General features: G+C 51.9%; 1 protein-coding gene across 3 annotated transcripts in view; it reads right to left on the bottom strand.

The window, feature by feature from the left end:
• Positions 1–11,168: 11,168 nt before the first annotated feature.
• The window catches only part of crtc3 (CREB regulated transcription coactivator 3), an 80,280-nt gene continuing 66,124 nt past the window's right edge, over positions 11,169–25,324 (bottom strand). For all 3 annotated transcript variants that reach the window (XM_069902414.1, XM_069902416.1, XM_069902415.1), the window contains 5 exons: positions 25,022–25,314; positions 19,871–20,029; positions 18,257–18,340; positions 17,151–17,355; positions 11,169–15,497 (listed from right to left, as the gene is read on the bottom strand). In XM_069902414.1, the coding sequence (XP_069758515.1) occupies positions 15,289–15,497; positions 17,151–17,355; positions 18,257–18,340; positions 19,871–20,029; positions 25,022–25,314 (950 nt within the window). In that variant the 3' untranslated portion in view covers positions 11,169–15,288. The remainder of the gene's footprint in view (positions 15,498–17,150; positions 17,356–18,256; positions 18,341–19,870; positions 20,030–25,021; positions 25,315–25,324) is intronic.

Here is a 25,324-nt window from a genome sequence, read left to right as displayed (position 1 = left end):
CCATCGACGGTCCGGTCCTGGACCCCCCCCCCCCCCTTCACCAGTTGACCCAGTGCAGCGTCTGTCTCTCATGAGCGTCTTTAGAAAGACGGAGACAAAGTTATAGCCCTTTTTTGTGGCTCTTGGAAGAGCCTTTGTTGGGTCTCTGGGAGAGGGAGAGTTTGTCCCGCTGCCGTGGATTCCGGAGCCAACTGGAAGGGTTTCACGCTGGAAGTAACGGCTTGGGTTGGTGTCGTGACAGTCGGGTTAATCCTTGGACGAGCAGTGGGCGCTGGGAGGATTAGCGGGGCTGCAGAGCAGGTTGGCTGGGGATCAGCGCCCTTACCTGGGTCTGGCGCTGCGGACGTGGCCAGATGTGGGCGGAGAATCTTCCCTCCGATCGACGGTCCGGTCCTGGACCCCCCCCCCCCCCCCTTCACCAGTTGACCCAGTGCAGCGTCTGTCTCTCATGAGCGTCTTTAGAAAGACGGAGACAAAGTTATTGCTCTTTTCTCTGGCTCTTGGAAGAGCCTTTGTTGGGTCTCTGGGAGAGGGAAGGATTGAGGGTCTCCCGAGGAGGCTGGAAGAGCTGGTCGCGGGTCTTCGCGGTCTGGGGGTCGGTATCTTTACGGTCGGGTTAATGCTCACCGGTGATCCCGGCCGAGCTCCAGGAGAACGGGTCTACCGTGATCTGCCGTGCGCTGGGAGGGTGGATTCCGGAGGGGCAGCTCAGCTGAGGGTTGGGGTTAGGCGTCGGGTCTCCCGCGGGGGCTCGGGGACGTGGGGTTTAACGAATATTGGGCTCGGCAGATGTGGACCTGAGCTCCGGTGGCCAGTTGCGGGCGGGGACCGTCCCTTCCTCTTCAGTCCGCTCCGTCCACCTGCATCTCCCTCGATGACCCAGGGCCCGGAGTCTCTGCCCGATTCCGTCTTTACAAAGACGGGGAGCTGGTTCTAGCTCTTTTCTCTGGCTCTTGGAAGAGCCTTTGTTGGGTCTCTGGGAGAGGGAGAGTTTGTCCAGCTGCCGTGGATTCCGGAGCCAACTGGAAGGGTTTCATGCTGGAAGTAACGGCTTGGGGTTGGTGTCGTGACAGTCGGGTTAATCCTTGGACGAGCAGTGGGCGCTGGGAGGGTTAGCGGGGCTGCAGAGCAGGTTGGCTGGGGATCAGCGCCCTTACCTGGGTCTGGCGCTGCAGAGGTGGCCAGATGTGGGCGGAGAATCTTCCCTCCCATCGACGGTCCGGTCCTGGACCCCCCCCCCCCCACTTCACCAGTTGACCCAGTGCAGCGTCTGTCTCTCATGAGCGTCTTTAGAAAGACGGAGACAAAGTTATTGCTCTTTTCTCTGGCTCTTGGAAGAGCCTTTGTTGGGTCTCTGGGAGAGGGAGAGTTTGTCCAGCTGCCGTGGATTCCGGAGCCAACTGGAAGGGTTTCACGCTGGAAGTAACGGCTTGGGGTTGGTGTCGTGACAGTCGGGTTTATCCTTGGACGAGCAGTGGGCGCTGGGAGGGTTAGCGGGGCTGCAGAGCAGGTTGGCTGGGGATCAGCGCCCTTACCTGGGACTGGCGCTGCGGAGGTGGCCAGATGTGGGCGGAGAATCTTCCCTCCCATCGACGGTCCGGTCCTGGACCCCCCCCCCCCCCCCCACCCTTCACCAGTTGACCCAGTGCAGCGTCTGTCTCTCATGAGCGTCTTTAGAAAGACGGAGACAAAGTTATTGCTCTTTTCTCTGGCTCTTGGAAGAGCCTTTGTTGGGTCTCTGGGAGAGGGAGAGTTTGTCCAGCTGCCGTGGATTCCGGAGCCAACTGGAAGGGTTTCACGCTGGAAGTAACGGCTTGGGGTTGGTGTCGTGACAGTCGGGTTAATCCTTGGACGAGCAGTGGGCGCTGGGAGGGTTAGCGGGGCTGCAGAGCAGGTTGGCTGGGGATCAGCGCCCTTACCTGGGTCTGGCGCTGCAGAGGTGGCCAGATGTGGGCGGAGAATCTTCCCTCCCATCGACGGTCCGGTCCTGGACCCCCCCCCCCCTTCACCAGTTGACCCAGTGCAGCGTCTGTCTCTCATGAGCGTCTTTAGAAAGACGGAGACAAAGTTATTGCTCTTTTCTCTGGCTCTTGGAAGAGCCTTTGTTGGGTCTCTTGGAGAGGGAAGGATTGAGGGTCTCCCGAGGAGGCTGGAAGAGCTGGTCGCGGGTCTTCGCGGTCTGGGGGTCGGTATCTTTACGGTCGGGTTAATGCTCACCGGTGATCCCGGCCGAGCTCCAGGAGAACGGGTCTACCGTGATCTGCCGTGCGCTGGGAGGGTGGATTCCGGAGGGGCAGCTCAGCTGAGGGTTGGGGTTAGGCGTCGGGTCTCCCGCGGGGGCTCGGGGACGTGGGGTTTAACGAATATTGGGCTCGGCAGATGTGGACCTGAGCTCCGGTGGCCAGTTGCGGGCGGGGACCGTCCCTTCCTCTTCAGTCCGCTCCGTCCACCTGCATCTCCCTCGATGACCCAGGGCCCGGAGTCTCTGCCCGATTCCGTCTTTACAAAGACGGGGAGCTGGTTCTAGCTCTTTTCTCTGGCTCTTGGAAGAGCCTTTGTTGGGTCTCTGGTAGAGGGAGAGTTTGTCCCGCTGCCGTGGATTCCGGAGCCAACTGGAAGGGTTTCATGCTGGAAGTAACGGCTTGGGGTTGGTGTCGTGACAGTCGGGTTAATCCTTGGACGAGCAGTGGGCGCTGGGAGGGTTAGCGGGGCTGCAGAGCAGGTTGGCTGGGGATCAGCGCCCTTACCTGGGTCTGGCGCTGCAGAGGTGGCCAGATGTGGGCGGAGAATCTTCCCTCCCATCGACGGTCCGGTCCTGGACCCCCCCCCCCCCCCCCCCTTCACCAGTTGACCCAGTGCAGCGTCTGTCTCTCATGAGCGTCTTTAGAAAGACGGAGACAAAGTTATTGCTCTTTTCTCTGGCTCTTGGAAGAGCCTTTGTTGGGTCTCTGGGAGAGGGAGAGTTTGTCCCGCTGCCGTGGATTCCGGAGCCAACTGGAAGGGTTTCACGCTGGAAGTAACGGCTTGGGGTTGGTGTCGTGACAGTCGGGTTAATCCTTGGACGAGCAGTGGGCGCTGGGAGGGTTAGCGGGGCTGCAGAGCAGGTTGGCTGGGGATCAGCGCCCTTACCTGGGTCTGGCGCTGCAGAGGTGGCCAGATGTGGGCGGAGAATCTTCCCTCCCATCGACGGTCCGGTCCTGGACCCCCCCCCCCCCTTCACCAGTTGACCCAGTGCAGCGTCTGTCTCTCATGAGCGTCTTTAGAAAGACGGAGACAAAGTTATAGCCCTTTTTTGTGGCTCTTGGAAGAGCCTTTGTTGGGTCTCTGGGAGAGGGAGAGTTTGTCCCGCTGCCGTGGATTCCGGAGCCAACTGGAAGGGTTTCACGCTGGAAGTAACGGCTTGGGTTGGTGTCGTGACAGTCGGGTTAATCCTTGGACGAGCAGTGGGCGCTGGGAGGGTTAGCGGGGCTGCAGAGCAGGTTGGCTGGGGATCAGCGCCCTTACCTGGGTCTGGCGCTGCGGACGTGGCCAGATGTGGGCGGAGAATCTTCCCTCCCATCGACGGTCCGGTCCTGGACCCCCCCCCCCCCCCCTTCACCAGTTGACCCAGTGCAGCGTCTGTCTCTCATGAGCGTCTTTAGAAAGACGGAGACAAAGTTATTGCTCTTTTCTCTGGCTCTTGGAAGAGCCTTTGTTGGGTCTCTGGGAGAGGGAAGGATTGAGGGTCTCCCGAGGAGGCTGGAAGAGCTGGTCGCGGGTCTTCGCGGTCTGGGGGTCGGTATCTTTACGGTCGGGTTAATGCTCACCGGTGATCCCGGCCGAGCTCCAGGAGAACGGGTCTACCGTGATCTGCCGTGCGCTGGGAGGGTGGATTCCGGAGGGGCAGCTCAGCTGAGGGTTGGGGTTAGGCGTCGGGTCTCCCGCGGGGGCTCGGGGACGTGGGGTTTAACGAATATTGGGCTCGGCAGATGTGGACCTGAGCTCCGGTGGCCAGTTGCGGGCGGGGACCGTCCCTTCCTCTTCAGTCCGCTCCGTCCACCTGCATCTCCCTCGATGACCCAGGGCCCGGAGTCTCTGCCCGATTCCGTCTTTACAAACACGGGGAGCTGGTTCTAGCTCTTTTCTCTGGCTCTTGGAAGAGCCTTTGTTGGGTCTCTGGGAGAGGGAGAGTTTGTCCCGCTGCCGTGGATTCCGGAGCCAACTGGAAGGGTTTCACGCTGGAAGTAACGGCTTGGGGTTGGTGTCGTGACAGTCGGGTTAATCCTTGGACGAGCAGTGGGCGCTGGGAGGGTTAGCGGGGCTGCAGAGCAGGTTGGCTGGGGATCAGCGCCCTTACCTGGGACTGGCGCTGCGGAGGTGGCCAGATGTGGGCGGAGAATCTTCCCTCCCATCGACGGTCCGGTCCTGGACCCCCCCCCCCCCCCTTCACCAGTTGACCCAGTGCAGCGTCTGTCTCTCATGAGCGTCTTTAGAAAGACGGAGACAAAGTTCTAGCTCTTTTCTCTGGCTCTTGGAAGAGCCTTTGTTGGGTCTCTGGGAGAGGGAGAGTTTGTCCCGCTGCCGTGGATTCCGGAGCCAACTGGAAGGGTTTCACGCTGGAAGTAACGGCTTGGGGTTGGTGTCGTGACAGTCGGGTTAATCCTTGGACGAGCAGTGGGCGCTGGGAGGGTTAGCGGGGCTGCAGAGCAGGTTGGCTGGGGATCAGCGCCCTTACCTGGGTCTGGCGCTGCGGACGTGGCCAGATGTGGGCGGAGAATCTTCCCTCCCATCGACGGTCCGGTCCTGGACCCCCACCCCCCCCCCCCCTTCACCAGTTGACCCAGTGCAGCGTCTGTCTCTCATGAGCGTCTTTAGAAAGACGGAGACAAAGTTATTGCTCTTTTCTCTGGCTCTTGGAAGAGCCTTTGTTGGGTCTCTGGGAGAGGGAAGGATTGAGGGTCTCCCGAGGAGGCTGGAAGAGCTGGTCGCGGGTCTTCGCGGTCTGGGGGTCGGTATCTTTACGGTCGGGTTAATGCTCACCGGTGATCCCGGCCGAGCTCCAGGAGAACGGGTCTACCGTGATCTGCCGTGCGCTGGGAGGGTGGATTCCGGAGGGGCAGCTCAGCTGAGGGTTGGGGTTAGGCGTCGGGTCTCCCGCGGGGGCTCGGGGACGTGGGGTTTAACGAATATTGGGCTCGGCAGATGTGGACCTGAGCTCCGGTGGCCAGTTGCGGGCGGGGACCGTCCCTTCCTCTTCAGTCCGCTCCGTCCACCTGCATCTCCCTCGATGACCCAGGGCCCGGAGTCTCTGCCCGATTCCGTCTTTACAAAGACGGGGAGCTGGTTCTAGCTCTTTTCTCTGGCTCTTGGAAGAGCCTTTGTTGGGTCTCTGGGAGAGGGAGAGTTTGTCCAGCTGCCGTGGATTCCGGAGCCAACTGGAAGGGTTTCATGCTGGAAGTAACGGCTTGGGGTTGGTGTCGTGACAGTCGGGTTAATCCTTGGACGAGCAGTGGGCGCTAGGAGGGTTAGCGGGGCTGCAGAGCAGGTTGGCTGGGGATCAGCGCCCTTACCTGGGACTGGCGCTGCGGAGGTGGCCAGATGTGGGCGGAGAATCTTCCCTCCCATCGACGGTCCGGTCCTGGACCCCCCCCCCCCCCTTCACCAGTTGACCCAGTGCAGCGTCTGTCTCTCATGAGCGTCTTTAGAAAGACGGAGACAAAGTTCTAGCTCTTTTCTCTGGCTCTTGGAAGAGCCTTTGTTGGGTCTCTGGGAGAGGGAGAGTTTGTCCAGCTGCCGTGGATTCCGGAGCCAACTGGAAGGGTTTCATGCTGGAAGTAACGGCTTGGGTTGGTGTCGTGACAGTCGGGTTAATCCTTGGACGAGCAGTAGTCGCTGGGAGGGTTAGCGGGGCTGCAGAGCAGGTTGGCTGGGGATCAGCGCCCTTACCTGGGACTGGCGCTGCGGAGGTGGCCAGATGTGGGCGGAGAATCTTCCCTCCCATCGACGGTCCGGTCCTGGACCCCCCCCCCCCCCCACCCTTCACCAGTTGACCCAGTGCAGCGTCTGTCTCTCATGAGCGTCTTTAGAAAGACGGAGACAAAGTTATTGCTCTTTTCTCTGGCTCTTGGAAGAGCCTTTGTTGGGTCTCTGGGAGAGGGAGAGTTTGTCCAGCTGCCGTGGATTCCGGAGCCAACTGGAAGGGTTTCACGCTGGAAGTAACGGCTTGGGGTTGGTGTCGTGACAGTCGGGTTAATCCTTGGACGAGCAGTGGGCGCTGGGAGGGTTAGCGGGGCTGCAGAGCAGGTTGGCTGGGGATCAGCGCCCTTACCTGGGTCTGGCGCTGCAGAGGTGGCCAGATGTGGGCGGAGAATCTTCCCTCCCATCGACGGTCCGGTCCTGGACCCCCCCCCCCCCTTCACCAGTTGACCCAGTGCAGCGGCTGTCTCTCATGAGCGTCTTTAGAAAGACGGAGACAAAGTTATTGCTCTTTTCTCTGGCTCTTGGAAGAGCCTTTGTTGGGTCTCTGGGAGAGGGAGAGTTTGTCCAGCTGCCGTGGATTCCGGAGCCAACTGGAAGGGTTTCACGCTGGAAGTAACGGCTTGGGTTGGTGTCGTGACAGTCGGGTTAATCCTTGGACGAGCAGTGGGCGCTGGGAGGATTAGCCGGGCTGCAGAGCAGGTTGGCTGGGGATCAGCGCCCTTACCTGGGTCTGGCGCTGCGGACGTGGCCAGATGTGGGCGGAGAATCTTCCCTCCGATCGACGGTCCGGTCCTGGACCCCCCCCCCCCCCCCTTCACCAGTTGACCCAGTGCAGCGTCTGTCTCTCATGAGCGTCTTTAGAAAGACGGAGACAAAGTTATTGCTCTTTTCTCTGGCTCTTGGAAGAGCCTTTGTTGGGTCTCTGGGAGAGGGAAGGATTGAGGGTCTCCCGAGGAGGCTGGAAGAGCTGGTCGCGGGTCTTCGCGGTCTGGGGGTCGGTATCTTTACGGTCGGGTTAATGCTCACCGGTGATCCCGGCCGAGCTCCAGGAGAACGGGTCTACCGTGATCTGCCGTGCGCTGGGAGGGTGGATTCCGGAGGGGCAGCTCAGCTGAGGGTTGGGGTTAGGCGTCGGGTCTCCCGCGGGGGGCTCGGGGACGTGGGGTTTAACGAATATTGGGCTCGGCAGATGTGGACCTGAGCTCCGGTGGCCAGTTGCGGGCGGGGACCGTCCCTTCCTCTTCAGTCCGCTCCGTCCACCTGCATCTCCCTCGATGACCCAGGGCCCGGAGTCTCTGCCCGATTCCGTCTTTACAAAGACGGGGAGCTGGTTCTAGCTCTTTTCTCTGGCTCTTGGAAGAGCCTTTGTTGGGTCTCTGGGAGAGGGAGAGTTTGTCCAGCTGCCGTGGATTCCGGAGCCAACTGGAAGGGTTTCATGCTGGAAGTAACGGCTTGGGGTTGGTGTCGTGACAGTCGGGTTAATCCTTGGACGAGCAGTGGGCGCTGGGAGGGTTAGCGGGGCTGCAGAGCAGGTTGGCTGGGGATCAGCGCCCTTACCTGGGTCTGGCGCTGCAGAGGTGGCCAGATGTGGGCGGAGAATCTTCCCTCCCATCGACGGTCCGGTTCCTGGACCCCCCCCCCCACTTCACCAGTTGACCCAGTGCAGCGTCTGTCTCTCATGAGCGTCTTTAGAAAGACGGAGACAAAGTTATTGCTCTTTTCTCTGGCTCTTGGAAGAGCCTTTGTTGGGTCTCTGGGAGAGGGAGAGTTTGTCCAGCTGCCGTGGATTCCGGAGCCAACTGGAAGGGTTTCACGCTGGAAGTAACGGCTTGGGGTTGGTGTCGTGACAGTCGGGTTAATCCTTGGACGAGCAGTGGGCGCTGGGAGGGTTAGCGGGGCTGCAGAGCAGGTTGGCTGGGGATCAGCGCCCTTACCTGGGACTGGCGCTGCGGAGGTGGCCAGATGTGGGCGGAGAATCTTCCCTCCCATCGACGGTCCGGTCCTGGACCCCCCCCCCCCCCCCCACCCTTCACCAGTTGACCCAGTGCAGCGTCTGTCTCTCATGAGCGTCTTTAGAAAGACGGAGACAAAGTTATTGCTCTTTTCTCTGGCTCTTGGAAGAGCCTTTGTTGGGTCTCTGGGAGAGGGAGAGTTTGTCCAGCTGCCGTGGATTCCGGAGCCAACTGGAAGGGTTTCACGCTGGAAGTAACGGCTTGGGGTTGGTGTCGTGACAGTCGGGTTAATCCTTGGACGAGCAGTGGGCGCTGGGAGGGTTAGCGGGGCTGCAGAGCAGGTTGGCTGGGGATCAGCGCCCTTACCTGGGTCTGGCGCTGCAGAGGTGGCCAGATGTGGGCGGAGAATCTTCCCTCCCATCGACGGTCCGGTCCTGGACCCCCCCCCCCCTTCACCAGTTGACCCAGTGCAGCGTCTGTCTCTCATGAGCGTCTTTAGAAAGACGGAGACAAAGTTATTGCTCTTTTCTCTGGCTCTTGGAAGAGCCTTTGTTGGGTCTCTGGGAGAGGGAAGGATTGAGGGTCTCCCGAGGAGGCTGGAAGAGCTGGTCGCGGGTCTTCGCGGTCTGGGGGTCGGTATCTTTACGGTCGGGTTAATGCTCACCGGTGATCCCGGCCGAGCTCCAGGAGAACGGGTCTACCGTGATCTGCCGTGCGCTGGGAGGGTGGATTCCGGAGGGGCAGCTCAGCTGAGGGTTGGGGTTAGGCGTCGGGTCTCCCGCGGGGGCTCGGGGACGTGGGGTTTAACGAATATTGGGCTCGGCAGATGTGGACCTGAGCTCCGGTGGCCAGTTGCGGACGGGGACCGTCCCTTCCTCTTCAGTCCGCTCCGTCCACCTGCATCTCCCTCGATGACCCAGGGCCCGGAGTCTCTGCCCGATTCCGTCTTTACAAAGACGGGGAGCTGGTTCTAGCTCTTTTCTCTGGCTCTTGGAAGAGCCTTTGTTGGGTCTCTGGTAGAGGGAGAGTTTGTCCCGCTGCCGTGGATTCCGGAGCCAACTGGAAGGGTTTCACGCTGGAAGTAACGGCTTGGGGTTGGTGTCGTGACAGTCGGGTTAATCCTTGGACGAGCAGTGGGCGCTGGGAGGGTTAGCGGGGCTGCAGAGCAGGTTGGCTGGGGATCAGCGCCCTTACCTGGGACTGGCGCTGCGGAGGTGGCCAGATGTGGGCGGAGAATCTTCCCTCCCATCGACGGTCCGGTCCTGGACCCCCCCCCCCCCCCCCACCCCCCTTCACCAGTTGACCCAGTGCAGCGTCTGTCTCTCATGAGCGTCTTTAGAAAGACGGAGACAAAGTTCTAGCTCTTTCCTGCGGCTCTTGGAAGAGCCTTTGTTGGGTCGAGGGCGAGGGAGGGGTTGAGTGGCTCCTGCCGGTGCGGCCGTTCATCTCTGATCCCGGTGGTGGAGTTCGCGCTCTGTGGGGCCCGAGGTGTGGTCGGAGGGAGGAATGGGTGAGGTGGGAGGGTGAAGGCGGGGCTGAGGTGAAGTGTGAGGGCGGGATGAGGGGTGGGCTCTGAGGGGAGGGGAGGTGTGAGGGCTGGGTGAAGGGGAGGGGTCCGGAGGCGGGAGTGGCCACGCACCGTCTGGTCGGCAGGGCGAGTGGACAGATCCATCAGACCCGTCTCCAACGCCGATTGGACCGCGGGCTTGGCAATTCAGACCCGGCAACTGTGACATCATGAAACGCCTTGCGGTGATTGGCCGCAATCACCGCAGGACCGTCAGTTGTTCCACGTCTGACGACAGGTCTGACTTGCAAAGCCCGAGGTCACATCGGAGTAGGAGAGGGTCTCTGCATGACCTCCTGTCCTGTAGGCCTGCCGACCCTCCGGTCCGTGGCAATGACGGCGGTCGCCGGCCTTGCAGCTCTTCGGGACATGGGAGGGAACGACACCCCAGGGAGTCCTTGCAAACTCCACACAGACAGTGTCAGCTTCCATCAGCTGCGCCCTCGGCTCCCCATTGTGGGGGGGGGGGGGGGGTGGAGGAACTCCTGGGGGCCTGGGCTGTTCCCCAGGGCCGGCGGCGGATGGACGGCAACTCTGAGCTGGGTCGGTCGTTCACTCCCTGGTCTTCCTGGCTCAGCAACCGGCTGCAGGCGGCCGTGCTGGGCACTGGACCAGAGAGATTTTGCTCCCTGAACATCTCTTCCTGCTGAGCACGTACCGTTCTTTTTCCATCCAACTTATTTTTGTGATTTCCAGTCATATTCATGCCAGGTCCATGTTATCCCAGGCCTGGACCTGCTTGGAAGGCATTTCAAGATGTTGGCCAGTTTCTTGGCAACTCCAGAGCACCAGAGAAACACGCATCTCGCAGACAAAACATCCTCAGTCACGAACATTGTGACAATGGAAATGGGATCAAGGCCACTGGAATCCATCGGCTGACTCCTGTTGGACACTGACACGAGGGGCATCAGATGCTGAGAACAAACGAAAATTTGCAGATTTTGGTCGGATGGGTCAGCATCTTGATGCAATTGAACAGGCTAAATTCAATCAAAGTTAATTTAATGTTGCCCCAACTTCCCATCTGATCCAGTGAACCTGAAATTTTCTTTCTGTTCAGCTTGTCTGTCGTCATCCCCAAATTTCTTTCCGGAAGCAACCTTTGGGGGGGGGGGTGGGAAAGTGGTGCAGTGTGATCAGCCAATTTTCACGGTGTGCTCTGATCAGTGGGTGGGGAAAGAGCAGCTGAGCTGAAAATTGGGGTTTGCCCAGAGGGCCAAAGCCCCACTCTCTCCCCTCCACCACCGCCTCTTGGTTCTCTCTCCCCTACTCCTGCCTCCCCCACCTCAACCCCCTCACCCCACTCACCTCCTTGCTTTTACCTCCCCCACGCTCACCTCCTGCCCTTCTTACCTCCCCATCCCACCTCTTCATCTACCTCTCCCCATCCCCTGCTCCCTTCCTTGCCTACTCGCCCCCTCCCCGCCACCTCCTCCTCCATCTTGACCCACCCCCACCTCCTTATCCCCTCTCCCCCCACTCTCACCTCCTTGCCCCTCTTCGTCCTCCTCTACTCCCTCACTCCTCTCTCCTTGTCCATTCTCCCCACCCCAACTCCTCACCCCCATCTCTCATCAGTTCATTTTCCTCCTTCCTTAATAACATTTTCCAACATTGCCCCCCTCTAACCCAGAGTCCGTCCTTTGTTGTCGTGAACTATTCACAGGGAGAAGACAAAGATGCACATATTTCTTTGAATTCAGGTATTTTATTTGAAAGACAGAATGCAAAATGACACTTTACTTAAAGGTAACACAAGCGCAAATAGACTATTTAAATATTACTGTACACTTCACAATAACTGAATTCATAAGGTTAGCACAGGAACAGATATCTAACAGTAAATATTAATAAAATTAGCCGCATGTTAAAAATGGATCACAGAAATACACAAATGAGAAATGGGGACTTGTAGTTCAAGAGGTCAGAATAAATTAAAAAAATTTAAAAAAAGAACATTGACAAAATTCAATGATAAGAGGGGAGAACCGATGAGAGCGTAACGACCAAGCCTTGATGTGCTGCTCAGGGGATGGTTCACTCTGCTGCTAAGGTGCACCCATCTCCCACTGCTCCAGATTTATCATCGGGATGGTTACTGTGAGCAGCCCTGATCCGCTCAGGGGAACTGAGGCTGCGCCACCTTGTCCACAGGCCAACGCTGATCTGCGATCAGCAGTGGGAGCTGAGACCAGCAGCCGGATACAGGGGCCAGTGCGCTCACAGTGGAGCAGGCGGGTGGCTTTCCACTCCCTGCTGGAAAAAGCAGGACTGGGCAGGGGTGAGGGACCTGGGACCTTCACCCCTGCGTTCCCCTGGTGCACGGCATTTAGACGAGACTCACTACATTTCCGAGCCCGATGGCAAGGTAGCAGCTGGGAGAAGCCACTCTGATAACAGATGAAAAGGACTGACTGGCTACAGTGAGGCTCAACTTTTCAAAGATCATTGCAGGGTCTCAAAACCTTTCAACAAATATCATGTGAGCAATTAGTTGATAAAACAGACTTAAGCTAACAACACAACAGGGCTTAATCCTTCAGGAGAACCCTTCTGCTTCCCACACATTTAGCCTGAAGTCCTGCTAATTCAGTGATACCCATGTCAAAGAAACAACTCTGGAGGACTTCATCGGAACTGCTGCAACTCTCTCCGACAAAAAAGAGGGTTGGGGAAAGGGGTGGTGAGGAATGTGCTGTGGTCCCACTGAGAGGGTCCTTCTGCCCCTTTCACACTTGCATCTCAGTAAATCGGCCATTCAGTGTCCCAGGATAGGAATGGGGGGGGGGGGGGGTTTAGCCTTTCACATTAGACCACTCATAACTGGGACACTGAATGCTTTCACACTTGTAAGGGTTTATCCCTGGCGTTTGGTCTATTCTTCCTTTTATTGGAAGTGCCTGCAATGCAATTTCCTGTTTCACACTTGCCACTTTAGAGATCCGATTCCTGGCATTATTGGCAAGTGTGGAAGGGGCAACTGTCAGCCGGTCATAGAGCAGGCCCTTCGATCCAACTCATCCATACTTGCCAACACCTATCTGAGCTACCCATTGATCTGCATTTGGCCCATTTTCCTCTGAACCTTTCTCCGAAACATCCTTTAAGCGTTGCAATTATACACATCTCTCAGCTTCCCTCTGGCAGCCGATTCCTCACATCCACCAAAATGGTGGCCTGCACATCCCTTTAAATCACCAACGTCCCCTAGTTTTGGATCAAGGACAATGATTATCCATCTTTATCCATGCCCCTCATTATTTCATGACCCTGTTATGTCACCTCTATGCTCTAGGCAGTAAAGCTGCAGCCAATCAGGTGTCTCCTTGCAATTCAGTCCTGGCAGTCCCTTTCTGAATCTGCACCCTCCTTTCCCTTTATTTTGCAGCAGGCAGTGTTTGTGACACAGATTCTGCCATAAACACTCTCCCACCCAGCACCATCACACAGCTTAAGCCCAGCCACAGTGCAATGTGTCGCACTGCCCCACCCAGCCACAAAGACAGGGCTTCACTTGAATTCAATGCTCCATTACCTCAAGGGGGAGAAATGATGAGAGATACAGGGGGAGGGAAGGGATTTCTTGAACTTGGTTGAAACCCAAGATGATTCTTGGAGGAGGATGATCCAGGTTGCCTCTCGATTTTATGAGCACTGGATGGAAATATTTATTTTAGTTTGAGTAAGATCCTGGTTTTGCACAGACATGATAAATTCTACCTTGCCACTTATCCAATTTACACCTTTTGTTAGTCTGGATCCTCCCCCACTGTTTGAATATTTCCTGCTCCTGGCTTATTCCTTGAAGAAGGGCTCAGGCCCAAAACGTTAGTGAATATATCCTTGTCTCCTCGACCGACTGCATTTAGGTGTTTTTTTTTACTACAATCACATTATTTTTACGGCCTGCCATGTTTTACTCTGAATGAAAGCTGGTTAGGGAAACTCAGCGCTGGAGCTTGTCTGGATTCTGTGTGAGGTGGGATGGTGGTGGAGGTGCTGACTGGAGCTTCTTCAGTGACGTGCACTGCTGGGGTATCTGAAAGCACACCCTAACCAAGCACAAGTGTAGAGCAAAAGAGTGGCACACCTCCAGCATTCTCAAAACAACAGCTCGTAACAGACAAGTTCCAAAGGTTGCCAAGGCAAAATACATTTCAAAGCAAATTCATACTAAGCTCATCTTAAACTTAATGGTGCAAAAAGATGGCTGGCTACAGAAAGGGTTCAGTGCCTATACGTTCGAAAGACATTGTTCTGGAGCACCACTTTGGATGAAGGATTTGCTCTGGACAGGACACGTAGCAAATCCAAGTCCACTGTTACTTCAAAAAATTATTATTCAGTCCTCCATATGAAGGGATATGATCAGCTCTGTGCAACAGCTAATCATGTTGGCACATCTCAAATTCTGAGCCACAAAAGCAAACTGACATTCAAGGTCTGTGGGGAAGCTTTTACATTTGTACACATTTTCTAATCCTACTTCCAGCCCTGGTAGAAAGCTCATCCTTTCCCCAAGCAGGAAACAGCTATTAAGGCATTCAATGAACCTATACAGTATCATGGTTTAAAAATATAATTTTTCACAATCTTGCTATCAGTAATGGTGATATTTTATTTAAAATCCTCCCTATACAATCGAGGAATTGCCCAATTAAGAGTTATAAATTTTATACATATTGAAAAGAGGGAGTTCGTACCCACTGAGGAACTAGAATTACGCTCTGTCAGATTTAAAATTCTTCCATTCCAGAATTTCAAATAACAGCGGGAACCCATTACCATCATATTCTGTAAAGATTTGTTTGGGAGAACAAAATTGCAGTGTTCTTAGCGTTGTTAAACAACCAGTGTCCAGTGTCTATCCACTGGCCCCTGTGTCCACTCCTATGTTCACTGGCTACTGGCTTGGAACCAGCGTCCACTGATTGGCACAGACTTCTATATTCCTGTGCGACAGGCCCCTGGTCCCAATGTGCCTCAATGCACCCAAATCTGTGCTGGTAACAGGTCTCCTGGACGGTCCCAATGTCCAGAGTGCCTCCTGGCCCTGAGACCCCCCCCCACCTTCTGGCCCCAGGGACCTCTCCCTTCCTGGCCCACCGTCATCACCTCCACTCCTGGCCCCAGAGGACCACCCTGGCCCCAGTCACCACCCCCCCCCCCCCACCACCCCTTCCTGGTCCCACATGATTTCAAGTTCCAGCCTTTCATGAATAAAAGTTCAGAGTCCATTTTGTCAATATAAGCCCACCTCCTGGGTGTCACAGAGGAGCGGAACTGTAGATCCTGGACTGGCTCTGTGATGAGCAAGATGGTGCGGGAAATATTAATTAGACATTTGATCAGGATGGGCTGTTACGTTGCAGAGATAAACTATTAAGACATTCTTCTGAAATTCTAGCCCAGGACACAGTTGGGTTTCTCTCTTCTCCCTCGACTCTGTGGCACAGGACAATTGGTTGTCCCAGCTGAGCCATCAACGAATCTTACACATCTCCATTGGTGGCTGAGAATGACGTGCATTTAGATGGGTTACAGAACACAGATTTTCTGGATTTCATGTGCTGCACTGGGCTTTTTTTCTGACAATGACCATCTTAAACAGAAAGATATATATCAAGCTTGACCCATGCAACAGATGTATCAATGCATTGAGTTTAAAACCAAAACTGAACCAATGGCTAGTGCTTTTAATGATTAAAAAAAATAAATCGAGCTCCAAATGTGCCATTCTGTAAATGTAATTCTTCACTGTTTAGTGTCCAAAAATATTCTCACACTATTCCATCAGAAACAAGTTGATTAGACTCTGTCTGTCCTGAATGTGTCTTCAATTGAGGGGTCAGCCAGAACAAGATCTGGGTCACTGAGCATGCTCAGTCCATCCAGGCCAAGTGGCTCAATCTTCAGCTCGTCATCCAGATTGAATTGGTAATCGTTGACAACAGTCGCATCTGGAACACAAGCTAGAGCATTGCTGATGTCCTTGGGCAAGCTCGGCGGAGAATCCCCTAGGGTTCAACAGGCGCAGAATGAAGAATCAAACCAGTGGTAGAGCACACTCCAGTGTTCTTTCTGTTCTTTTCTCAGGGAGCTTTGGAACCCATCCTGGTGTTCCTACACCAGGGATCCCCAAACCTTTTAGATCATCAACCCCTTCATGGGATACTTGATCCCTCATCGACCCAGGCATAAAATCACGGCATTAGACAGGATGAGGTTGGGGGAGGTGTGGTTGAGTTGTCAGTGCTGGACTTGGTGGGGGGGGGGGGGGGGGTGAGGCGTAACAAAGGTACAAAGAACACATACATCTTTCTTCTAGGCTCAGTCCATCCTCCTGTTTCCTTGCAACATTCAAAGGCCAAAGCCAAATACAACATGGAGGCCACCAAGACCCACTCTTGCAAGAGGTTGGCCACCGCTGCCACAGGCGCAAGTTTCCGTTGATCTTCCCCTGCTTTCCACCCCAAAAGTTCAATTGACTCTCCCCCCCACCCCTCCCATAATTGATCCCCTTGACATTTATCGACCTCTTGGATAGTCCCATTGACCCCCAGGGGTCGATATCAACTACACTGGAGATCAGTAGTGCTCAAAGGAGCAATAGTTTTGCACTGGGAGGTGCAAGCGAAGGGGAACTCAATTCCACAGGTAGCTATTGCAATGAACAGCAGATGTGCATTTGAAGAGTGGGCAGCTTGGTTAAATCGAAGCTGTTACAGCACCAGTGGCCTGGGCTTGAATCTGGCTGTTTGTCAGGAGTTGTACATTCTCCCCATGTCAACGTGGGTTTCCTCTGGGTGCTTCAGTTTCAGAGAACATTTCAGGAATAGAACAGGCACTTAAGTCCTCGATGTTGTGCTGACCTACATATTCCTACCAAAATAGTGAACCCTTCCCACCTTGTAACCCTCGATTTTTACCTGTCCAAGAATCTCTTCAATTCCCCTATTTTTCCAGTCTCCATCACCATTCCAGGCACCCACCACTCTGTCTAAAAAAAAAACCATACCGACGTCTCCCCTAAAATTTCCTCCCATATTTCAAAAACATATGGGGGTTGTAGGTCAACTGGGCAGCACGGGCACGTGGGCCAGATCGTCTAAATTAAAAAAAAAGTCAAGAGATTGGCTCGAGTTACCAGAAACCCATCAACCCATCTCCACAGCTCATAAAATCAAAAAAACCTTCAAAGACATTGAGAGGAATTTGACTGAACTCTTGGGAGTCCACCAATAAAATTAACTTTTAAATAAAATTTAGACATTCAGTATGGTAACAGGCCCTATTAGCCCACGAGCCCTTGCCAACCAATTGACCTACAACTCCTGGTACGATTTGGGAGGAAACTGGAGCAAACCCACGAAGACACGGGGAGAATGTCCAAACTCCTTACAGACAGCGCGGGATTCAATCTCCGGTCTTGATCACTGGTGCTGTAACAGCACTACGCTAATGGTGCTGAGGACATGCTCAGAACATTTTTAACTTCAGTTAGACTAGCACTGGTGAAGGGCATGTGAGTGAATGAGGCCAATCTGCTCCTCTGCTCCCATGCTATGCTTCACCCTCTTCAACCCTGAGCCACACCCGTACGAAGCTTCTCTCCCTCCTTGGTGGGTTTACCTGGCTCCCCAAACGAACTCTGGGCAAGGGTGACTCACCTGTCAGGATGATGTTGGGGATGTTCTTGGTGCAAGTGGAGTACAGCAGGTTTGGTTTCAGCTGAAGTGACTGTTCCTGGGAGCTCCCGGGCAATCCCAGCATGGCAGCCTGGGAGAAGTGAAGGCTGGACCCCAGGTTGTAGAGGCTGCTGCTGTTCATTGGCAACGAAACGGCCGGATGTTCCAACACATTGAACTGGGTCAGCTTGGGAAGGTGTGGGGGGAAAGAAAAGATAGAACAAGCCTGAGGTGGAGCTCGACTGCGGGGAGGTGGGTGGGTGCAGGCGGGAGGAGGGGAGAGCTGGTGACCTTGTCCACACATAGAGGACTGTGATAGTTCAGCGCTCACCTTCTTGCTGCTCTGAACATTATTGGTCAGATGGGTTGAGAAGCATCAATTTCAACACTTCCATGCAATGACTGGACAAACCAGAGCAACAGCCCCTGTTGGTGGCATCTAAAGCTCTTCAAGACAAGGAATGAGTCCATGGTCACCAGCCGCAGGAAACAAACACCTTGTCCAGGCCAGCTAGGAACAGACACTCAATCCCGGCCCGCAAACGAGATGTTTAATAAAAAAAACAGGGTTCCTGGAAGGAACACACAAGTTTGGACACGGGCATCAGAGTGTTTCCAGGCCACAGTGACATTCCGTGGCAAGAAGGAAGTTTGTAAAGCGTGGAAGGTTTATGGGACAAACAAGGGGGCAGGTTGAACGAAAAGCAAAAGCTTCAAAATGAGGTGCGGAAATGAGATAGGTGGGTCACCTGACGAGACACGTGGAATCTCAGCCCACTGCTCCCAGCATCCTCTGCTCAGGATCGCTGAGGGCGACAGGAGGGGTTACTGAGCGTTTCCACACCGCAACTTCTGAAATGTGAATGAAAGTGTAACATGTGTCACAAACCAACAGGCAGCAGATGTAAACACCACAAGACCTTACTCTTACTGATGAGAATGGTGGATGAAGAACAGGCTCACATCACATGGTGATCAATAAGGTACACCACTGTGTAAAATAATATGCATACCATAACCTGATCATACTCTGATATCCCTAGACAGCTGTAGATCTCCATAGGTCTGCTGACGGCAAACTTCCATACCTGCTGTGACAGAGGCTTGGACTGACTGGCCAACAACTGCTGCTCAAGGAACGAGTCACTGAAGATGTTATCCACTGTGTCATTCTGTCAAACAGCAACACAGATGGTTAAAGAGCAAACACAAACCCCTCAATAACATCCAGGTGATCCACAACCACCTCAAAGGAAGCAAATCATGTATAGTAAAACCCCTTGCATCCAGCACCTATGAATATTGGTAGACGCTGGATAAATGTATTTTCCAGTTGCTTGAGCCTTCCTCTTGCAATGCTTAACTAATATATTAAGAATAAATAGCTTAAAGTACAAAAATACTCAACTGTACTTGCCCTGAATAAATTCCACCTGTATGAATTAATAAATCTTAAAGCATTTTACTTCATTTTCAGTCACATTCTTTGAAAACATTTAACTTGCAGGTTCCTCCCCCTCCACGGAGCTGTCCGAAAGATGAACAATAACATAATATATAATTAACCCCCCCCCCCCACACCTTGCACCGGGTGAGGGGGTTGGGGGGGAGGGACGACTCTTACTGAGCAGGGATAAGGAGACACTAAGAGAGTCACCCCAACGGCGAGTGGAATCAACCAGCTCTTTGTCCTGGGCGATGGCATCGCTGTTTCACACAACTTTATTCAAACAGCTGCTACAAGTAAAACACGGCTTCATAGCGAGTAAAACACGGCTTCATGAGTAAAAACACAGTTTGTGTTATTTCAGAGATTTAAAAAGATTTAGGATCTTTTTAAAAACAAAATGAACTGACCCAACGCTGCAGCCGTTTAGTGGCAACACAGGTAAATAGATACAGGGGCCAACCTGCCCAGCCACTCGATATCATCATGGCTGGTCTACCCCAGAAAGGATGTGTGATCTGGATCAGAGGCCTCGAACTCAGATTCGCCACTGGACACACCTGGAGCCGGGTTCCCTGGCCACTCAAACACTCTGCAGGGACTCTCTATTGCTTCTTTCCAGTTTAATCAGGGTGCTGGATTTGTTGGTGGCACTTTGCTTTTGCAGGCCCAACCAAGGGAATATTTTTATCCACACGACAATAAATTGAATCCATGAAAGTATGTACGATTTGAAATGAAATATGACATAAAAGCGATGAGATGAAGGTTAAATTGCATGCAGATCATCATCCATAAAACTAACAAAAACCTGTTGTTAAACCCAAGACAGTCGAGGCTTTCTGATTTTAAATTCAAGCAGGTGTCTGTGTGGCTGCGAATCCGCGCACACACAGCGACTCAGTTAAGGGGCAGTGGGTGACGCTATGGGTGACTCTTTGTCCGCCTTACAGCAGGCAGAAGGCGATTTCATGTAATATTACGTTGTGCATTAGTACACGACAATAAAGGAAGGGACACGAACAAAGTTACAGACCATCAAAGGCTGTTTGACGGTGGTATCATGAAGACCAGTCTTTGGAATGACTCCTTTTTGAGGAAGCACGCAGACACTGATGGAAGGATAGTCAGTAGCAGGTGACTTTGAAACCCACAGTGTGATCTGCACCCAAAAATTCCTGCGATCGAAATCGGTCGCCTTGGCACCAATAACCAGATTTAAAAACGTGATATTATGTGACGTCTGAACACTTACGCTGGGAGAATGCAGTTCCAGTGGCAACGGTTGAGAGAGCTGATGAACTGGAGAGATTGGTGACTGGTGCTGCGGCGGCTGGGACTGATGGACATGCTGATACAGGGGATAAGGCGGCAGATGCTCCATCATCATGTGACTGGTATCCAAGGCAATCCCCTGCAAAAGCCAAAGATTAGAGTTAGACTGTCTCTGGGGTCATGTGGATGGATTCTTCCCTCGTCCAGACCATCGCATAGAGAGACATCAAAGGATTGAGGCTCCAGTCTCTTCGGGGGAGTGGGTTTTGGATAAATTGAGGGACTGGGCAGATCCATGGCAAATGCACTACAATGTGGATCAATGTGAGGTTATCCACTTTGGTAATACAAACCGGAGGGCAGATTACTATTTGAATGGCAATCGATTAAGAGATGGGGAAGTGCAGAGAGACCTAGGGGTACTTGTACGTCAGTCTCTGAAGGCGAGCATGCAGGTACAGCAGGCGGTTCAAAAGGCAAATGGTATGTTGGCCTTCATATCAAGAGGGTTTGAGTCTAGGCACAAGGATACCTTACTGCAGCTGTACAGGGCCTTGGTGAGACCCCACCTGGAGTATTGTGTGCAGTTTTGGTCACCTTATCGAAGGAAGGATGTTCTTGCAATGGAGGGAGTGCAGAGGCGATTCACCAGGCTGATCCCTGGAATGGCAGGAATGACTTAGGAGGAAAGATTGCGCAAATTGGGATTGTACTCGCTGGAGTTTAGAAGATTGAGAGGGGATCTCATAGAGACCTATAAAATTCTGGCAGGACTGGACAGAATGGATGCAGATGGGATGTTTCCAAGGATGGGAAAATCCAGAACCTGGGACCATGGTTTGAGGATAATAGGCAAACCATTTAGGACCGAGATGAGGAGGAATTTCTTGACCCAGAGGGTGGTGAATCTGTGGAATTCATTGCCACAGAGGGCAGTAGAAGCAGGTTCATTAAATCTATTTAAGAGGGAATTAGATCTATTTCTTCAGTATAAGGGTATTAAAGGTTAAGGAGAGAAGGCGGGGACGGGGTCCTGAACTTTAAGATCAGCCATGATCTCGCTGAATGGCGGAGCAAGCTCAAAGGGTCGAATGACCTACTCCTGCTCCTATCTTCTATGTTTCTATGTGTCTGCTCCGAGCTCGATAAAATAGGGGAGAAGGTACCAGAACATATCCTTTATAAGTGGGATGAAAAGCTGGTGCAATATAAAAGCTCACCAGTATTGCATCATTTACTTAATATATGGAAGAAGATTCACAGAGAAAGTAAAAAAACAAATGACCAACTACCAAAATTATTATTGACGCAAAACCCGCTAATCCCTTTCACAATAAATAACCTTTAGAGAATGGGAGAGAAAAGGAATCAAAAGAATAGAAAATTGTTTTTTGGGAAATAATTTATTAACATTTGAACAGTTGAAGTACAAATATGGAAGAACTCATGGTACAATGTTTGCATATCATCAACTGAAAGCCTACTTCAAGGATAAATTGGGAAACCGACTGAGATTACCAGAAGGAATCAGCTTTGAATATGTGATAATTAAAAGATTTACAACGAACATGTACATTAAGCTGCAAGAGAAGGAAAATGATGAAATAAGCTATAAACCCAAACAAAAGTGGGAAAAAGATTTAAACATAAAGATAAAAAATGAAATATGGGAAAAGTTATGTTCTGGAACTATGAAGAATATAATAAACACAAGGTTACGCATGATACAGTATAATTGGTTACACAGGGTATATATCACGCCCCAAAAGTGAAATAAATGGGATCCAACATTATCAGATAGATGTTTTCGCTGTAAGAAGGAAACAGGAACAACAGGACATGCAACTTGGGCATGTGAGTACGTGGAAAAGTTTTGGGAAGGTCTAAATCAGGTATTAAATAAAATCACAAAAAATGCAGCGATCTTTCTTCTAAGTAATATAAGAAGCAAAGAATTAGGCCTCAAATGGGAGAAAGCGCAAAAAAGATTCATTATGATAGCCTTAGCAGTAGCAAAAATATGTATAATGTCAACTTGGAAAATGGAAGAGAGCCTGAGAGTACAGCAATGGTACATAGAAATTAATAAATGTATTCCACTGGAAAAAATAACATATAATTTAAAAAATAACGTCACATTGTTTGAACAAATTTGGGAACCGTACATGGAACATAACAGAGAGGGCTTGCCTCGGACCTCCACCCCCTAAAATTATAAAACGATAAGAAGACAAAATGAACTGACCCAATATGTAAAAGTAGATGACACAATTTTATTGTTTATTTTCATTGTGTGATGACATGGTTTAATGGGTTTATTGTATTATATATGTTGAACGTTTAATGGATAGGGAGGGGGGTGGGAAAGGGGGAGGGAAGATATGGGGGAAAAAAGGGGAGAAAATGCCACTGTGTATATTTAAGAGGGAAATGTTTGTATGTATTTTGATTGATATGGTTCATAGTGTGAAAAATAAAAAAAATTAAAAGATGTCTACTCCTCCAACCAGAATTTATTGTCATGAACACGTCACAAAATTTGTGGTTTTGCAGCACAATCTGGATGGAGAGAGGAGATATGAAAGTTTAAACAATATGCTTAACAAAGGGTTAATAAATTTGAGGAGAAAATACAGTAGCTGCCTGCAAGATGATGGGAATATAATTGCCTTTTAAACATGACCTTCCCTGTGCTGCCATGAGATAGTAACCAACTCCACAAGAATGTCAATATACCTTGAGTAAAGGACACCCTGACATTTCCCAGTCATTTGCAGACACCACAGGGGAACATGTTATTGTCAACACAAAATTACCAGATGTGTGAAACTCGTTTGAAACTTCTAAGGGTCTCACGCAGACCCCGACCCAAAGGTGTATAAAAGTACAATGAACACTCCAATATTTTGAGTGGGGTTCAGTGTGGAGAACAAGTTACTAAACTCTTTCTTTAATCATCCCTCACTCCCGCTCATGTTACCAAGGCAAGGTTAAATACGCGTGGCCACATGCGTTTAATTGGTTCTTCTGTTTGTTTTATTACAGTGCGGGCGTCTTTCACAGAGAGACTTGGCGAATCAGAGAGGTAACCTCTCACTGCATTGGTGGCCTAGCCTCCCTGGTCAATGCTTGATGAGTGAAGACCCAGCAGTGATCTCTCCCCACCCTGCAGTTCGTTCTTGACTAGTTTGTCAGTGAGGTAGCAACTAACCAGGAGCAATGTTGAAATACGGCAAAATTGTTTTCAACAAGCATGGATGGGGGATTCTGTGGGAATTGGTGACCTTGGGATGGCAGATTAGGAAGCTGAACTGTTGAACTTGGGCAGAACGTTAGCATAGTGGTTAGTACAATGCCAGCGATCAGGGCTGGAGTTCATATCCCTTGCTGTCTGTGAGGAGCTTGTTCGTTCTCAGTGTCTGCGTGGGTTTCCCTCTGGATGCTCTGGTTTCCTCCCACCGTTCGAAACATACTGGAAGTTGCAGGTCAACTGGGCGGCACGGGCTTGTGGGCCGAAATGACCTGTTACCGTGCTGGATGTTATGTTTGTCTGTGCGAACCATAGTCGGCAAAGTATTTATACAAACTCCGGATCCAGGGTGCCCTGCAGGACTCATCGTTCTGTCTCCAGGCAGCTGACCTCCAGCATATTTGAGGCCTATATCCAGAAGAGACCAAGCAATGTGGGGACAGTGAGTGAGGGAGCCTCTATCTTACTGAAGGCTGACATTGGCTCGAGGTTCTGTGCCAGTTCCACCCGCTCCGACTTCCAGCAGTCTTGAAGAGAGTGACCCTGATAGAATACAACTGACACAGACGTGGAACTGAACCTGCTGAGCCCACCATAATCTGTGGGACAAGATACTCTTTTCCTTTATTTGACCCTGTGCTCCATAGTTTTAAATTTGTAATTGAACAGTTCACACGTGATTAAAGTGCACATTCCAGATTTTATTCCAGGTTATTTGAATATTGACCACCTCATCTGTGAAACCTGGTGGTGGGAGTGTTATGGCCTGGGCATGTCTGGCAGCCACAGGTACTGGCCCCCTTATCTTCATTGACAAAGTAATTGCTGATGGCAGCAACAAAATGAATTCTGAGCTGCAGAGAAACATCGTATCTGCTCTAGTTCGAGCAAATGCCTCCAAGCTGACTGGACGGAGCTTCATCCTTCAGCAAGACAATGATCCCAAACATACTGCTAAAGGAACAAAATCTGGAAAATTCCTTATTGCGCAAATTGGGATTGTACTCCCTGGAGTTTAGAAGATTGAGAGGGGATTTCATAGAGACCTATAAAATTCTGGCAGGACTGGACAGAATGGATGCAGATGGGATGTTTCCAAGGATGGGAAAATCCAGAACCCGGGGCCGAGATGAGGAGGAATTTCTTGACCCAGAGGATGGTGAATTTGTGGAATTCATTGCCACAGAGGGCAGTAGAGGCAGGTTCATTAAATCTATTTAAGAGGGAATTAGATCTATTTCTTCAGTATAAGGGTATTAAAGGTTACGGAGAGAAGGCGGGGACGGGGTACTGAACTTTAAGATCAGCCATGATCTCGTTGAATGGCGGAGCAGGCTCGAAGGGTCGAATGACCTACTCCTGCTCCTATCTTCTATGTTTCTATGTTTAAGCCAAGTTAGTCCCCTGATCTAAATTCAATTGGCTATGCCTTCCATATGCTGAAGAGAAAAGTTAAGGGGACAAGCCCCTGATGCAAGCAGGAGCTGAAGGAGGATGAAGTGCAGGCCTGGCAGAGCATCACCAGAGAGGATACTCAGCACCGGGTGATGTCGATGAATCACAGATGTGAAGCAGTCGTTGCCTGCGAGGGAAATGCAACAAGGTAGCGGACATGACCACTTTAACATACATATCACTGGAATGTCCCAAACATTATGATGCCCTGAAATGAGGGGACTATGTAGAAAAAATGCTGTAATTTCTACAATCAAAATGTCTACAAATAACCTTGAATAAAATTTGGAATGTGGACTTTAATCACATGTGAATTGTTTGATTACACATTTAAAACTGCGGAGCACAGGTGCACCGTACACGTAGAAATATGCAACTCATCCTGGCCACAAGGTATAACCGCCTCTGAAGAGAGATCACACTCGCCTGTGCAATTGAAGACAGTGTTGGTGACATCGTGGGCGAGAATTGCTTGTTCAGAGACCGTCGAGACTCCATTCCAGGTGAGAGGGTCAGGGGGCTGACCGGTGTCTGGCGTCGCCGGGGGGAGCTTTTCAGCGTGGTCGGGATGGATGGGTTGCTGAGTGACGACCGGAGCGAGGATTGGATAGGGGAATTGCTGAGGGATTGGTTGCTTAAAGGAGAGGGCACCATGGAATTGCTGAGTGAAGCTTGTATGGATGGGTTACTCAGAGAGCTGTGCAAAGAGGACGACAGACCTAAGCAAAA

This window comes from Narcine bancroftii, chromosome 11, assembly GCF_036971445.1.
Source record: "Narcine bancroftii isolate sNarBan1 chromosome 11, sNarBan1.hap1, whole genome shotgun sequence".
NCBI lineage: Eukaryota > Metazoa > Chordata > Chondrichthyes > Torpediniformes > Narcinidae > Narcine > Narcine bancroftii.
This window is presented reverse-complemented; position numbering and strand designations above follow the sequence as displayed.